A 15,086-nucleotide genomic window follows, 5' to 3' on the forward strand; every position below is an offset into this window, starting at 1 on the left:
GGAAGGCCCTGCGTCATTGATCTCTAATCCGGGTGGGAAGAAACAATGGCAAGTGCTGTCCTAACCTCCCTATGAAGAGGGGATGTCGATAGGCTGTCGAAATAGTTCAAGAAAACCATTGGAGAACTATTGGAGTTTTAATTGATTAATTAAATTAAGTAGGAAGGGGACACTAGCAGGTTGTCGAAATCGTTTCAGAAAACCATTGGAGAACTATTGGAGTTTTAATTGATTAATTCAATTACATAACTCTAGATTCCTTAATTTGATTTATTTGATTAATTCAATTAAATTATTAATTAGAAATTAATTAATTGATATGATGATTTAGTTGAAATTAACTATTTAAAATGATTAATTAATTAAAATTAAATAATCAATTGAAATTAATTAATTGAAAAATGATTGATTAATTGAAAAGTAATCGATTTATTAAAAATTAATTGAAAATTTGAGAGCGGCCAATTAATTAATTGAAATTTGAGAGCGATTAATTTAAAATCAAAATAGTTTGTTAATTTATTTAATTAATTAATTGGAATTTTAAACATAAATAATCTAATTAATTGGTTAAATTAAAAATCAAAATTTATTTAATCAATTAATGTAAAACTTTTGAAATTCCTTTTAATTAATTAAACATAAATAATCTATTAATTTCAAATTTAATCTGAAAATCTAATATAATTATTAATTATTATATTTTAAAATAATTTTTATTAATTGCTTGATTATTTAATTAGTCAATTAAAATATTAAATTAATGAAAAAATAAATAATTTAATTAAATTAGAGCATGACTTAAAAATGTGTAGAGATCCTTTTTGATAGGTGAGGGTTTTGTTTAATAAAAAAAAGAAAGAGGGGTAAGAGCAGTTTTCACTTGTTAACATGTATAAGTCAGCACTGTTCTCTTAAACACACTGCTCTCCAAACCCTATACAAAACTCTCCAACTCATAAACACATTGTTCTCCAAACCTTGTACAAAACTTTCCATCTCACAAACACTCAACAAACTCAACACACCCTACAAACTCTCGAGCTCAAAAAAAAAAAAAAAACTCCCAAATTCTTAAACTCTGCTCTCTACAAACACTACAAGCTCTTTAAACTCTGAATCAACACAAACTCCTACAACAAGCAAAGAAAGTTCATTAGCATCAAAATTAAATTAATAACAAAATAAATGCTAAAACAGAAAAAAAGAATAGGTGTTACGCTAAGCTGTATATAGATAGTAGATCAGGTAGAACAAGCTACTAATAAAGTAACTATTAGTATAGTCCATGACACTGAAAAAAAAGAGCAAAGTACTTAGCAGAAATACTGGTGTCATACAACAACTGTTTGGTAGTAAGTGTCGAGCTAGTAATCAATTGAAAATCACAGTCTAATGTTAAGCTAACAAACAACTGTTGTCCACTTAAACAAATAAACAATTAAATCTCTAGGCAGCCTTGCTTATATGGCTAGTTTATAAGGCCCAAAATTAGGCTACTTCTATAGGAAAGCAGTAAGACCTTTCATACCCAAATAACTAGATAACTTTCCATCCTACTTAAATAACTATACAACTTCTAATGGGAGTCGTGAAACCTATTATTCGAGAAATTTCTAAATAAAATATCAAACCCTCAAACAAACGAACATCTTAATTTAAAGCATTAGGTTGTAAGACTCACTTTTATGCAACTTTCAAAGGGAATATGTAAGACCTACTCAAATAATTGAACCCTCAGGTAACCTTGCTGTAGAGCTAGGTTGTAAGACCTGTTACCGAGAAACTCTTAAAAAGAGCTTAAGTTTTACTCCAAATTAAAGCTACAGACAAATTATAAGGGAGTCTAAGACCTGTTAACCAAAACAATTGGACAGCTTTGTCTATAGAGCTAGATTGTAAGACCTGTTACCGAACAACTTCTAAGTAAAGTGTAAGACCCATATTTTAAGAAATTTGGTAAATAAATTGCAATAACCCTAAAGCCCAAATTATCAAATTCAAATTTAACAAACAGTTTAGTCTATAAGGCTAGATTGTAAGACCCATTAATGAGCTACTTCTAATAGAAGCTGTAAGGCCCGATTTACGAGCTACTTTCAATTAAAGTCATAAGTCTTGACCCAAATTCAAATATCCGGGCTACTTCTAATAAAAGTCGTAAGATCCATTTCAATTCAAACTTATGGGTAAATTCTAAACAAAGTTATAAATCCCAATCCAAATTAAATTTTGGGTATTCTAATAGATGTAAACCCCAAAGCCTTAATAAAATTGAAATTTACATCTAACCACATTAGTTAACTCGGGATCCCTGAGCGGAGGTAACCCATGACTATTAATTAGATTCTCTTGATACTACGGTCAATTATTATTAGTATTGGTAGACTGAAACCTACGATATAGTTGGGACGACGGAACCAGGGGATCTTGATCGGGTTTATCTTCATTTTCCTCATAATTGAGACAAACATTTAAAATTTATTCATCCTTAATCGAGAGTTCTCTCTTACTATGTTAAGAGGGTAATTAACTATGAGTGTTTGAGCTTATGAGAAGTAACGATCTAGATCTAATTAAACCCTGACACTACTCTCAGGGGAAATCTGATTAATTAGAATCTTACTTGAGGGGAATGTAATCATGTCTGCAAATCGGGATTCATGCCAACGCCTCGTTTTTTTTGAGCCAACAATAGCATCAGCAAAGGTAAACCTAATCAGGCCAGCATAACTAAACTGGAATTGGAGAGAGATTATTGTGGAAATTAGCTGCAAGGATTCACAATGACATGGCCATCCATGTCTATTGTAAATATAATTAGCCTCTAGATAGAAATCGAAATTAGAAAGCATCCTTTTATTCTTTTTTTTATTGAGAGACCTTTTCCTAGGAGGAACCCTTTGAGTGAACATGAGTTGATGCACTGGCTTTCCGCTTGTGGAATGGTTCAAACAAATGATTTTATTAGTACTTGTTTGCATTGTTTATCTAAAACGAACACGTCTTTTGTTTTTTCTCTTTAAGACGATGTTTTGATACTAAATAGGTGTGAAAACTATCTATGTACTGATCTATGGATCAGTTTGGACCCGTATATCAAAGTTGATTGTTTGACTCTTGAGTGCTTCCTATTGTTATGTGAAAGCCTACACTTTGTGGGTGAGTATTCTAATTGATAAGACTTAATATTTATGGTTATGATCACTTTATTCGAAATTTTATGAACATTATCTTAATATTGTTCAATTAAGCTAAATAGTGGTGAGTGAGACTATTAAAAGAAAGAAATGAAGAGATACCCCTGCTTCGATGAACACATTTTTCATTGGATTTCCAGCTTATTGTCAAACCCACAAGCATTTTGGTAGTAATGTTTTTGTCATCCATTTTTGCATTAAGTGAAGGCAGTGTTGTTGAGAAAGCTATGGGTAAGGAGGTAGTACAGTATAAGGGAGACCAATGCTCGTTACACCAAAATTGATATATGTATATGGATGTTGATATCTAGAAATTTTCTCTGGTTGGTTGGTGGTCACATTATCAAATCATGAAATCCTTGCTCTTAAGGCAAGGAGATGGGTATGTGCTTTGATGTGTTGTTGCGTTCCTGTACTTGACAATAGCATTATTGATGGGAAGGCTGCTACGAGGTTTCAAGGTTTGTTGAAGTGGTGGTGGAGGCTTTATGGTTGTGCAAGGCTATGGAGGGTAGTGACTAGTGTTTAGTTTAGGGGTGTTTTTTTGGTTGAATCTTTTTTGCAGTGGATAGTTATTTTTATTTTTAATTTATGGAAAAGGGTGAGAATCTCAAAATTAGAGGTTTGAGATGTTAGCTAACTATTGACAGTGATTTTAGATCAATTGGAATTGTATATAGGAAGTTATGATTTATTTTATCTGAACGGGTCACCAGAGGTGGGCAGAAAGAATTAGGATTTCGTAGTACTATGACTTGATTTTTGTGAGGGTTTACGTGATGTAAGACTTTGAGAAGGTTTCAGAGATATAGGAGAACTAGAAACAAGAGAGAAAATGATATGTTATGGCTCACAAACTTTGACTGTGGTTGATTTGCAAATCAATCCAAAGCTGGCGGCATTAATTACTTGCAGACAATTTTTTGCTAGAGATCATGTTTTTTATTGAATCAATGGGGGTATAAAGAGTACCAAAAGTGTTGTAGGAAAGGAGGAAAACCCTCTCGGAATTATATCAAAATTATTCTGTAAAATTCTGTTCATATAATGACAGTCCCTCAAAATCTCCCCTTATTTGAGAATAAATGATTCTACTCAAATTTATAGAATCCAATCAAATATTTGATTATTTCTTGTAAATATTTAATTTGGGCTGACTGATGTGGTTCTAAAGTAAGTTTTTACAATTAAAATATTTCCCCATAATCATGTATAACTATCGCCCATTGTAAGTACAATTAATTGTTATGATAATAGACATTTCAAATTGATTTAATAAGATGCCTCCTCGCTTGTCCTACTTTACTTTTATGCTGGGTGTGACTTTTAAAAGTATCTAGAGTAATCCAATTGAAGGCAGTGAAACTTTTTTTTTATATTTAATTTTATGATAAATGGCCTTCCATTGATGAATTTGTTGATGGGAAAACATGGCAATAAATATGGGTACATGAGAAGTGCAAGTAAACTGGGTTGTTTAAATTGCGAGGCTTTGCCAGTAGGGTTGTTTCTGCTAAATAAGCCCAGTATCATGATGATTGAGCAAAAACTAAATCTGACTTTTGAATGATACAAATGGTAGAAGAATAAAGTTGATATTAAATAGGACAGGGTTAAGATGAATGTGTAATAAAATTTGAAATACAGAGTTCAAGACAACTCTGACATAAGTAGGGATCAACATTTTTTTATTTTATCATTAAAAAGGTTAGATTGAGACGGTTTGAGTGTATATTATAAGCCGAAGAAGCACATCTTCAGCGGAAAGCCAAAAAAAGTGGGAAAGGACTAGGAAGATTGGGGCAAACCTAAGTAACTGGTTTTTAGTTGTTCAAAGAACAATTGACTAATCTAGAACAGAAACGAAATACTGTTACAGGATTGAATATTGTTGAAGTCTGCACAAGCAAAACCTAAGCATTTGACATTAAATCGCATTTCTGCTTCTTTTGCTGTTCAATACAGTAGGAGCATTTGTTTTACTTCGTGAAATTTGTTGTTTATGAACTTATCTCTTTTGTAGACCATGAAGAATGCCTTGTCACCATACAAGCTTGGAGGGGCTGGGGGTGGGAGTGATTTTGACCCAAAAGGAAGAAGTGAGAATGAGGTATGTACTTTACCAGTTAATGCATATTGAATAAGACCATCTTCTACAATATAATTCTTATTCATGTCGTAGATAATGCGCTTTTGTCAAAGCTTTATGGATGAGTTATATCGGTACCTAGGACCGGATCAGGTAACTATTAAATCACTGAAAATTTTCTTGGCTCTTTTCCTCAGTAGATAAAAAAATTTCACTATAACTATCAAGCTATGGCTTAAATCTATAAATATGGTTTCTTTTTTATGGTTAGGATCTTCCTGCGGAAGATATGGGGGTCGGTCCTAGGGAAATGGGATACCTCTTTGGGCGGTATAGACGTCTTGCTGGCAATTTTCAGGTATTTTGACCCTGTTAAAATGCCGTAATGCAGACTAAAAATAATATTTTTTTATTGAGGCTCCCTTTACTGTGTGCGCTATACTTATATTCTTTTATTAATTTACTATGATGATGGTTCAATCCCATTTTTTTGCTTTATTGTGAATTCCACTCTTGCATATAAATAAACATCAATATTATGCAGTCTCTTGAAATTATTTAATAATAAGTATTTTATTTTGCTTTTTGTTCTCTGAGTCTGTTAATCCTCTTCACTGTGCTAGAGCTAATAGTTACCAGCTTCCTTCTTTCACAATGAAACTCAATAAACTAGATCTTTTTTCCCCTTTGAGACCTTGATGAAGAATTGGATTGTCTTAAAGAAAATATCAAGATGGTAGCACTGCCGATCATATTCATTACCAACCTGAAGATATCCAAAATCTAGTTATAATAAACCTAAACTAGATAATAACATATTTCTTCGAAGTTAAGAACCTATATCCTGATTATCATAGCTTTATTAGCATTGGTTTTTAAGCAAACAAAATTTTCTTGCTACAGATTCTGAAATATAGATGACTAGCATAATTAATGCTTTTTCAGAAGGCATAATGCTTGCCTGACTGATGTAAACAGGTTAATGCAGATAGCTTAATTGGCCTTTTTGTGATCATAGGTAATCTGTATTCAACCATTCTCCCCCCAGTTTGGTTGCTTTTAATCTAATAGATAGAGCTTATTATTCTAAGGTTTTGCGTATTATATTAATGAGGAAGACTACCATTTTATAAGCTACATGGAGATGTGGTCATGTTAGTATGAGAATCTAATGTTGGATAGCTTCCTAATTTAAAAAAAAAAAAAGAAGATAGAGCTTGTCATTCTAAGGTTGTGTGTGCTATATTAATGAGAAAGTTTACCATTTTATATGCTACATGGAGATGTGGTCATGGTAGGATAAGAATCTAATGTTGGATAGCTTCCTGAAGTTCCTATGAAAATTAAGTGGTAGATATGTACATAAATGCGTCACATTTTATTTTTGGAAGTTAGTTGTGAGATTTGGATTGTATGTTTAAAATAATATATTGAGATGTCATTTGAAAGTTTACTTATTTTAGGTTTGATAGCAATTTATCGTTGTAGCAAGTGTTTTGTGATCTACTTATATCATACAGATTTGGCTTTGGCATTAGAGTATCAAATGCATATGGTCAACTTTGATAGTTTGGTTCATAGAATTCTAAATGTATATGATTATCAGCATCTGTTAACCTACTCGCGTTGAATTCAATGACAACAGCAAAAAACGGGTGCAATTTTGTGAAAAATTAATTCAAAATGTCTTGCTAGCATAAAACAAAAAAGTAGTCAAACATCCATCGTTTTGCAAAGTGGACTGTACCGTTGTATCTGGAATCCCAAATTGTAGGAGGTCCCCTTTCATTGCTCGAGCTGCCGCACTACAGGAAAATAAATTGACATGCGTGAAAAGAGAGATTTATCATAGCAAGTGGCAAAATTCATCGGAGAGTCTGCGAACGTTTGTTAATATATGTATATTTTAAAAGAAACTGAAAAAATGATTTTTAAAAATCATTACAAAATATGAAATATGAGACGAGTCTTGGGAGAGAGACCTGCATTATCAGGATCCTTAAATGGCGTAACACGGTGACAGATTTTCAAAAGTTAAAAAATATTTGCTCTTATGTAGAAATTTAAAATACAGGATATGGGGTACAATTTTTTCTTAAAATTTATTTGTATTTATGTAATCAACCTAATTTTATCTTTTGGTGAATGTTGCATGGAAGCACCTAGAAACAAAAATCAAGATGCATGGTTATATAATTCAAGAATAGGGTTTGAGAAAGATATGATCTCAAGTTGACCTCATTTCAACATTTGTTCAAGGTGTTCAGTCTAATCTTTAGTTGAACTAGGCATAGTTTAGGTTTTCTCAATTTGGCTTTGATTCGAGTCATGTATGATACTTTAGTTAAAGTTTTGTTCTGAGCTTTATTTGAGTCATAATCGATTCAATTTTCAATTAATTTTTGATATTTTGAAATATTGTTACTTTATATGTATATATTTGTGTTAATAAATGATATTTTAAATTGTTCTTAGTACTTTAGTGAAGGGATTTTTGTTATTGTTCACATCTATAATATCGTTTTAGATGATCATAGCTTGTCGTTTTATGTGAATTATTAATCCTTATAGTGGTGCTTATGGTGACTTAAATATCTTGTATATTCATACCAGAACTTCCTGAGATTTACGTTTTTTACCTGGGGTGTTATCCATACTTTTAAGAATTTTGTTATCCAAATGGTTTAGTTCATATGGTTTTAAGTAATTCTTGTCTTTATCATCTTTAGTTTTCGCTGTTATGCTTATGCAGGGAAATTTTACAGGACCAAAGATTTTCTGGTCAGGTTCTAGCCTCCGAACTGAAGCTACAGGATATGGATTGGTATCTTATTATGCTTCTCTTCATAGATATATATTTATCCACATGTATACAAGAAAGAAATCAGTTATATAGGGGCCAATAAGAGATATTTTGATGATGATAAATATATATTGATTTAGTCCTGTTGTGAAGCAACAATTCAATCGGAAATTCACGTTCCTCTTATTGTTGATTTTCGTGCAGATCTTATTCACATACAATGCATTACTCTTACAGTTGATCTCGCTGTAGATCTTATTCACATGCAATGCATACTGCATAAAATTTTATGTTTCATTTTTATGTCTGTTTGTTTCTATTTTTTCTTCTAAATAAATTGTTTAATAATTTTATAACATAATTAAATTTAAAATTGCTCTTTAAATCTAGATGAAATATTAAAAATTTATTCTTAAATGCAATATGTTTAAGTGATGCTTTTGATATTAAAATTTTAAATTTTCAACTGAGGAAAAAATAAGTAAAATTTCTATAGTAATGATATTTTCAAATTTCAATGCAACACTTTTAAAAATGTTTTAAAAAGACAGTTTCAGCACATCTTGAGTGACTAATATTCTTTGACTCCATTTTTAAATTGTTTTATATCCTAATTTGGAAATTAAAAATTTTACTAAGAGATGGAAAGCATCCAAGGATTTCAAATTTTAAATTTTTTGAATGACATGCTTTCCATGTCTTCTAAAATTCTTATTTTGAAAATTCTTAAATATACAAAATATGAGAGGACCATCACCATGGAATTGTTGCATATTATGCAGATGCAGAAATTAATTTTAGATTTTCTGCTGCTTTTATTAGTTCTCAGGCTCGGTCCCGTGCTCAAAATGCTTATTCTCTTTGCAGGTTTTCTTTGCACGGCTTATACTTGCAGATATGAACAAGGAGCTTAAAGGATTAAGGTCTTCTAATCTCATAGGTTATACATGACATTTTAGATTGTTAAGAAACATGCAAGACCATACAATAAACCCATATATGAGGATTTTAACTGCAGTATTTTCCCCGCTGTTACTGTAGGACTGGTTACCATTTCATATCATCAGTCTAGATAATGTGTAAAACTAGCAAGCAATGCCGTCTGAATGAGAAAATTTAGCTAGATAGTTGTTAAGGATCCGCATTTCCATTATAAAAGAGTAAATGAAATTAGTGTTTGGACATCTTGCTTATATATTGTTTGAAGTATTTCATGTGTACTTGAAATAATAATAAAAGTCTCATTTAAATCTAATAAAAAATGTTATTTCTAGTACTTTCTAACCAAGTATTTTTAGGTCTACCTTTACCTTTCTTAACATAAGTTAGATCTAGTACATTCACTTTCATAATTGGGTCATTGGAAATTTGACGCTTTATGTGACGAAGCCATCTAAGATGACTCTCTCTAATCTTATCAACGAGTAGAATATTATTATCAAAAAACATACACTAGGGTACATCATATTGCAAATATCTAGTAAGAACATTCATGACTAAAGCAAAATGACATGGCCATAAAGTTGATCTTGGATGTAATCTAGGGGTGCAACCGAGTCAAGCTGACTCGCGGGACGGCTCGGACATGACTCGGTAACAGGCTCAATGAGTCAAGTTGATCGAGCTCGTGAGTCGAGATCGAACACGATTTCGAGCTTAATGGCTTATCAAGCTCGTTACATGCCTCATACTTGACTCATCGGCTCGACAAGAAGCCTGTGGAGGTGACTGGGCGAGAAAATGAAATATCGGTTGCTGTATGCGGGAGGACGGATCGAAGGTCAGGTGGGAAAACCAAAACGACGGACGAGCTTGGGATGATGGATCTCAACGGCGGACGTGATGATGAGCTCGTGACGATGGATCTAGACGGTGGAGCCTCGGGACAATGTCGAACAAGCTCGTGATGACCGATCTCGACGGTGGACGCGATGACAAGGTAGGGATGACGGATCTCGACAGCGGAGCTCGGCATGACGGAGCTTCACAACGGACGCGACGATGGCGGACCTCAGGATGACAGCAGATGCGATGATGAGCCTACTCTGGATGAAGCTCGACAGCGGAGCTTGGGACTGAGCTCGACGAGCTGCTCGACATGAGATGAGTCGAGCTCGAGCTCGGATTTTGAGCTCTACTCGAGTTCGAGCTCAAGATTGAGCTCGATATTTGGCATGTGAGCTCGACTCGAACACCCCCTGGCTCGAGCTTGACTTGACTCGTTTTCACCCCTAATGTAATCCAATTGAAATAGGAAAAATATTTGGTCAAACCACCTTGTGTTTGAACACAAGTAACAGCTTGTGTATACGTATCCTTAATGACTTGAATATAAATATTCTTAACTTCTTTCTTTTCTAGAACTCTCCAAAGCACTTCTCTTGAAACTTTATCATATGATTTCTCTAAATTCATAAATTTCACATGTAGATCTCCTTACTCTCTCTATACTTCAACATTGAACCTCTTAACAAATGCATAACTTCCATAGTACACCAACCCGACATGAATTCAAACTAGTATCACGTCGTAATCTATGCTCAATTACTCCCTCATAATTTTAATGTACGACTCATCATCTTAATTCCTCTATAATTCGCACACTATTGGCATCTCATTTATTTTTAAAAGTAGGAACTAACACACTCTCTCTCCACTCATTTGACATCTTTTGTAGTTTTCAAAATAATATTAAAATGTTTATTAAGCCAATAAATTCCTTGATCTTATAAGCATTTCTACACCTCTGTTGGAATATCATCAGGTCCTACTGCTTTTTCACACTTCATTTTCTTTAAAGCCTCTCAACCTTTAATTTTGCTAATATGATGATAAAAACAAAAATCTATATTTTGATTTAGGGAGCTAAGGTTACTAAAGTTAATCATATTTTCACAATCTTCATTGAAAAGTTGATCGAAATATCTAATCCATCTTTGTTAAATATTCTATTCTAAGAAAATACTTTTTTATCTTCATGCTTAATGTACTTCACTTGAATTAGATCATTACTTCTATTTCTTTACTTGACTAATTTATACATACATTTGTCGCCATTTTTAGCATCTAATATATTATAGAAATAATTTAAAACTAAATTCTTTGCATTGTATATTACTATTTTAGAGTCCCTGCAAGCCTCTCTTTATCTTTCCTAATTTTTTTAGCTTTTATATTTAAAATAATTTTTATAGAAAAACTTCTTATTTTTGACATTTTCTAGTACATTTTGATTCTACCATCACCTGTTTTTACTATTAGGAATGTTTCCTTTTGATTCTTCAAGCATATATTTTGCAACCTTTTTAATATTATTATATACTTTTTCTCACATAACATAGTTTCCTCATGAACAACCCAAATCTTGAGATCTTAAATATTGCTCTTAAAAATATTTTTATTAGTATTCTTTAAATGCCCTTGCCGACCCCACGTAGTGGGATAAAGGCTTGATGATGTTGTTGTTGTTGTAGTATTCTTTAAATGCCCTTATATAGAAATTTTCTTAGCTCTTTTTTTTTTTGAGTGCCAACTTTAAAAGACAATGTAAAATAGAAAGTTCAGCCCTTACATTCTTTTATTAGAAGTAAAGATAAAGAGAGCTACTTACCCTTATATAGAAAAAATTGAAATCAAATATATGTAAATTCAATTTATGTCACTTAAACAATTATATGCTACTGCTGCTTAGCTTCTGTCAAATGTCTCTCAAAAATGATTTCTTGAAAATTTGTCTTTTGATAAAGACATTCCACAAAATTCTCACTTATGGTACGTGTCACTTAGTTAAAAATTACATGGTGGTTGAATTATTATAAAAGATGTATTAAATTTGGTCTGTGAAATAATATACAATATGGGATAAATTAAAGGTTTCTTTTGAAAGACAAATGCTCATCACCTCAAATTGTATGAGTTCTGAAAAGGACATAATCACATAACATGGCAAATTTAAAAAATGGAAGGAAATTTGATATATCAAGAAGTAATTTATTAAACTATTTACCAGTGCAACACTGAGGGGGCACTGAATGGAATCAAGAGACGTGCTTTCGCTTTACAAAAGTCTTGAATCTATCAGCCGAGGAATATTCTCAAAATTTTTAAACCAAATTTATGTACAATTATATTTAAATTGAATAGTAAATATTCAGTTCAAGTAGGTTAAAAAATGAGTAAAATAGTTAGCCATATGTTAATTCTCTTGGTGCACATTTCAATTCCATTAAGCTTCAAATGAATTGATGCAACATGTCAATGTATCACTTCTTACTTTCTCCGCATATTCTTTTGTTGAATAAATACAGTAAATGACTTTTACTAGTTATGCTGTTAAGCTATTATTTTAAACTTGATAGAAAGTCTAGGAAAATAACTCCCTTGCCACATGAATTTGCACTTAAAGAATGGCTGCTTGGTGCTTTATAAAATTCCTCCTTCGCAAGAAATTTTTTTCCACCTGATTATATATATATAATAGGGATAAAACTTCCATTGTAATGACTTTAAAGAGTAAATTTAGGCAGATCAAAATTTAGCATCTCCTCTAGATTTTAGTTAATGAAACTAAGAGAACATACTTATGTAAAATTTTACATTTTCATGAAAGATTATTCAACAAAATAGCAGGACTGAAAAACCGTGAATATTTTTGTGGGCTACCTATATATAAAATGTTTACCCTTGATTTTAGCAAAATTAGTATAAAAAGTACAAATTATATATTTTTTGTAATAATTGCTACATCATGCAGCCAAGAGTTTGTGCTAGTTGGAAATCAATATGCTTTCCTAATTGCAGAATATCTTCCATAATTTATTTAAATGCTTTAGAAGGTTCGAAGAGTAAACAACATCATAGTTGATCATAATATATTTATCATATGCTATCATTTTGATTATATTTGTGTGCTTGACCTGATTCTTGATTTCCTTAGACACTTTTCATTTAGCATAAAAATTTTGTACTCTACTGTAGTGTTCTTCATATGCTGGGATTGTAATATTGGAGTTGAGCCAAAATCACCATCTCTACCAAATAACTTGCTGATCCACAAGGAGTATAAAACTACTTTTTTGGAAAAAGTTTTTTGATGAGAAATGCTTGAAATTGTCAATGAAGCCGTACTTAGGCTATTTCATGTGTAGCTGAATGCCGCTCTTTCTTGAATTCGGATGGTGATAATGAAATCGTAATAGTTATGTTGTCAACAGTTGCTACTATACTAAAAGAAGAATAGGTTATTTTCAAATCTTTAGCAGCATTTTAATCCTTTTTTCTTTTTGATAAAAATATTATTCATCATTTTCTTCATTAGCTTATCCTAGCTATTTGGGGTTTGCTCTATGAAACCATTTCCATTCATTTATATTTGGTGCTATACGAGGCATTAATTCAATTCTGCCCCAAGTTTTGCTCACAATTTTAATCCGTACCACATATGATGTACTATTTATCTTTCTAATTGTTTAAAATTAATTTAGTATGCTCTTCTTATTAGTCTACCATCCATTTTGTATATCCGCATAAGTCCTTTTTTTCCCATTATTCAAACCTTAGACCTCCATTTTAGAGATCAAAGACAATAGAGCATTAGTCAATATGTGTTATAGCTATCATCCATAAATATAATCATATCTCACTATATTTGTGTTGTATCTCCATATATTTATTTTAATATTCTCATTTCTATCACACCCAACTTTGGCTATTGCACAGCAATTAAAATTGCAATTTTATGAATTTTATGTTTAAATATTCATTATATTATCTTTTCTTATTGTACTCGAGCATTTTTTTATTCTAACCTTTCAACTTTGACATTATAGTTTATGTCATTTTCTTTATCCTCATTTTATTATGATATTAGATCCAATATAATTAGACCTACCATTCTTTGATATTACTTGATCTTTGTTGGGAAGGAAGTAAACCATCAACAACAACAACATCAAGCCTTTATCCCACTACGTGCGGTCAGCTAAATGAATCCTTTTTCTCCATTGTGTCCTATTAAAGGTCAAATTCTCGTTTAAATTTAATAAAGAAAGGTCATTCCTAATATTTTCTAACCAAGTTTTTTAGGTTTGCCTCTACCTTTCTTAACATAAGTCAAATTTAATACCTCTACTCTCCTAATTGGGTCATTGGAAGGCCGCCGTTTTATGTGACCAAACCATCTTAGGTGACTCTCTCTAATCTTATCTTCTACTGGAGTTACTCCAACCTTTTCACGTATATGCTCATTTATTATCCTATATCTAAGGGTAAAGCCACTCATCCACCTGAGTATCCTCATTTCTGCCACACTTAACTTAGTATTATGCTTCTCTTTTAATGGTCAACATTCAGCACCATAAAGCATTGCAGGCCTCACTACCATCTTATAGGATTTTCCTTTAAGTTTGAGGGGTGCTTTTCTATCACACAAGCCTAATGCATTCCTCCACTTCAACCATCAAACTTGAATTCTACTGATAATATCCCCATCTATTTCACCATCACTCTGAACAATAAATCCAAGATATCTAAAACACATACTCTTATTAATGACTTGATCGCCCAAAGTCACAATTCCCTCACTAGGTCTATTAATACTAAAATTACACTTTAATATTCCGTTTTAGATCTACTCAAGCGAAAACCTTTAGTCTCTATGTTGACCTCCATAATTCAAGTTTACTTTCAACTCCCTCTCTAGTCTTATCAACAAGAAGAATATCATCAGTGATGTATGCAAGGGGGGGTCAACACAAGTTGAGTTTTTCTTGTATTTTCTTACCTTGTGTCTTTTCATCTTCCCCCTCTCCTTTTATGTTATCTGTCCTTTCATCTTCCATTTGTCCTTTGGATGTTTGTTGGTTTCATGAAGGCATTGGCTGTTTCGGTTTGAGCTTAAGTAGTTAAAACTTTAGTTGTGCCAGCTCATTAATATCTAGTGGAGAAGTAGCTCATTATGAGCTGATGTTTAGCTCTAAATTCATTATGAGGTGTA

The 15,086-nt window shown here is 32.1% G+C and overlaps 1 protein-coding gene across 1 annotated transcript in view; it reads left to right on the plus strand.

Moving 5' to 3' along the window:
* The window catches only part of LOC110105901 (NADP-specific glutamate dehydrogenase), a 101,411-nt gene that overhangs the window by 36,326 nt on the left and 49,999 nt on the right, over positions 1 to 15,086 (plus strand). Inside the window, exons 5-9 of the mRNA XM_020835584.2 lie at positions 5,224 to 5,310; positions 5,383 to 5,442; positions 5,561 to 5,647; positions 8,042 to 8,113; positions 8,960 to 9,015. Of these exons, the coding sequence (XP_020691243.1) occupies positions 5,224 to 5,310; positions 5,383 to 5,442; positions 5,561 to 5,647; positions 8,042 to 8,113; positions 8,960 to 9,015 (362 nt within the window). The remainder of the gene's footprint in view (positions 1 to 5,223; positions 5,311 to 5,382; positions 5,443 to 5,560; positions 5,648 to 8,041; positions 8,114 to 8,959; positions 9,016 to 15,086) is intronic.

Source organism: Dendrobium catenatum, unplaced genomic scaffold (genome assembly GCF_001605985.2).
Source record: "Dendrobium catenatum unplaced genomic scaffold, ASM160598v2 fragScaff_scaffold_862, whole genome shotgun sequence".
Taxonomy (NCBI): domain Eukaryota; kingdom Viridiplantae; phylum Streptophyta; class Magnoliopsida; order Asparagales; family Orchidaceae; genus Dendrobium; species Dendrobium catenatum.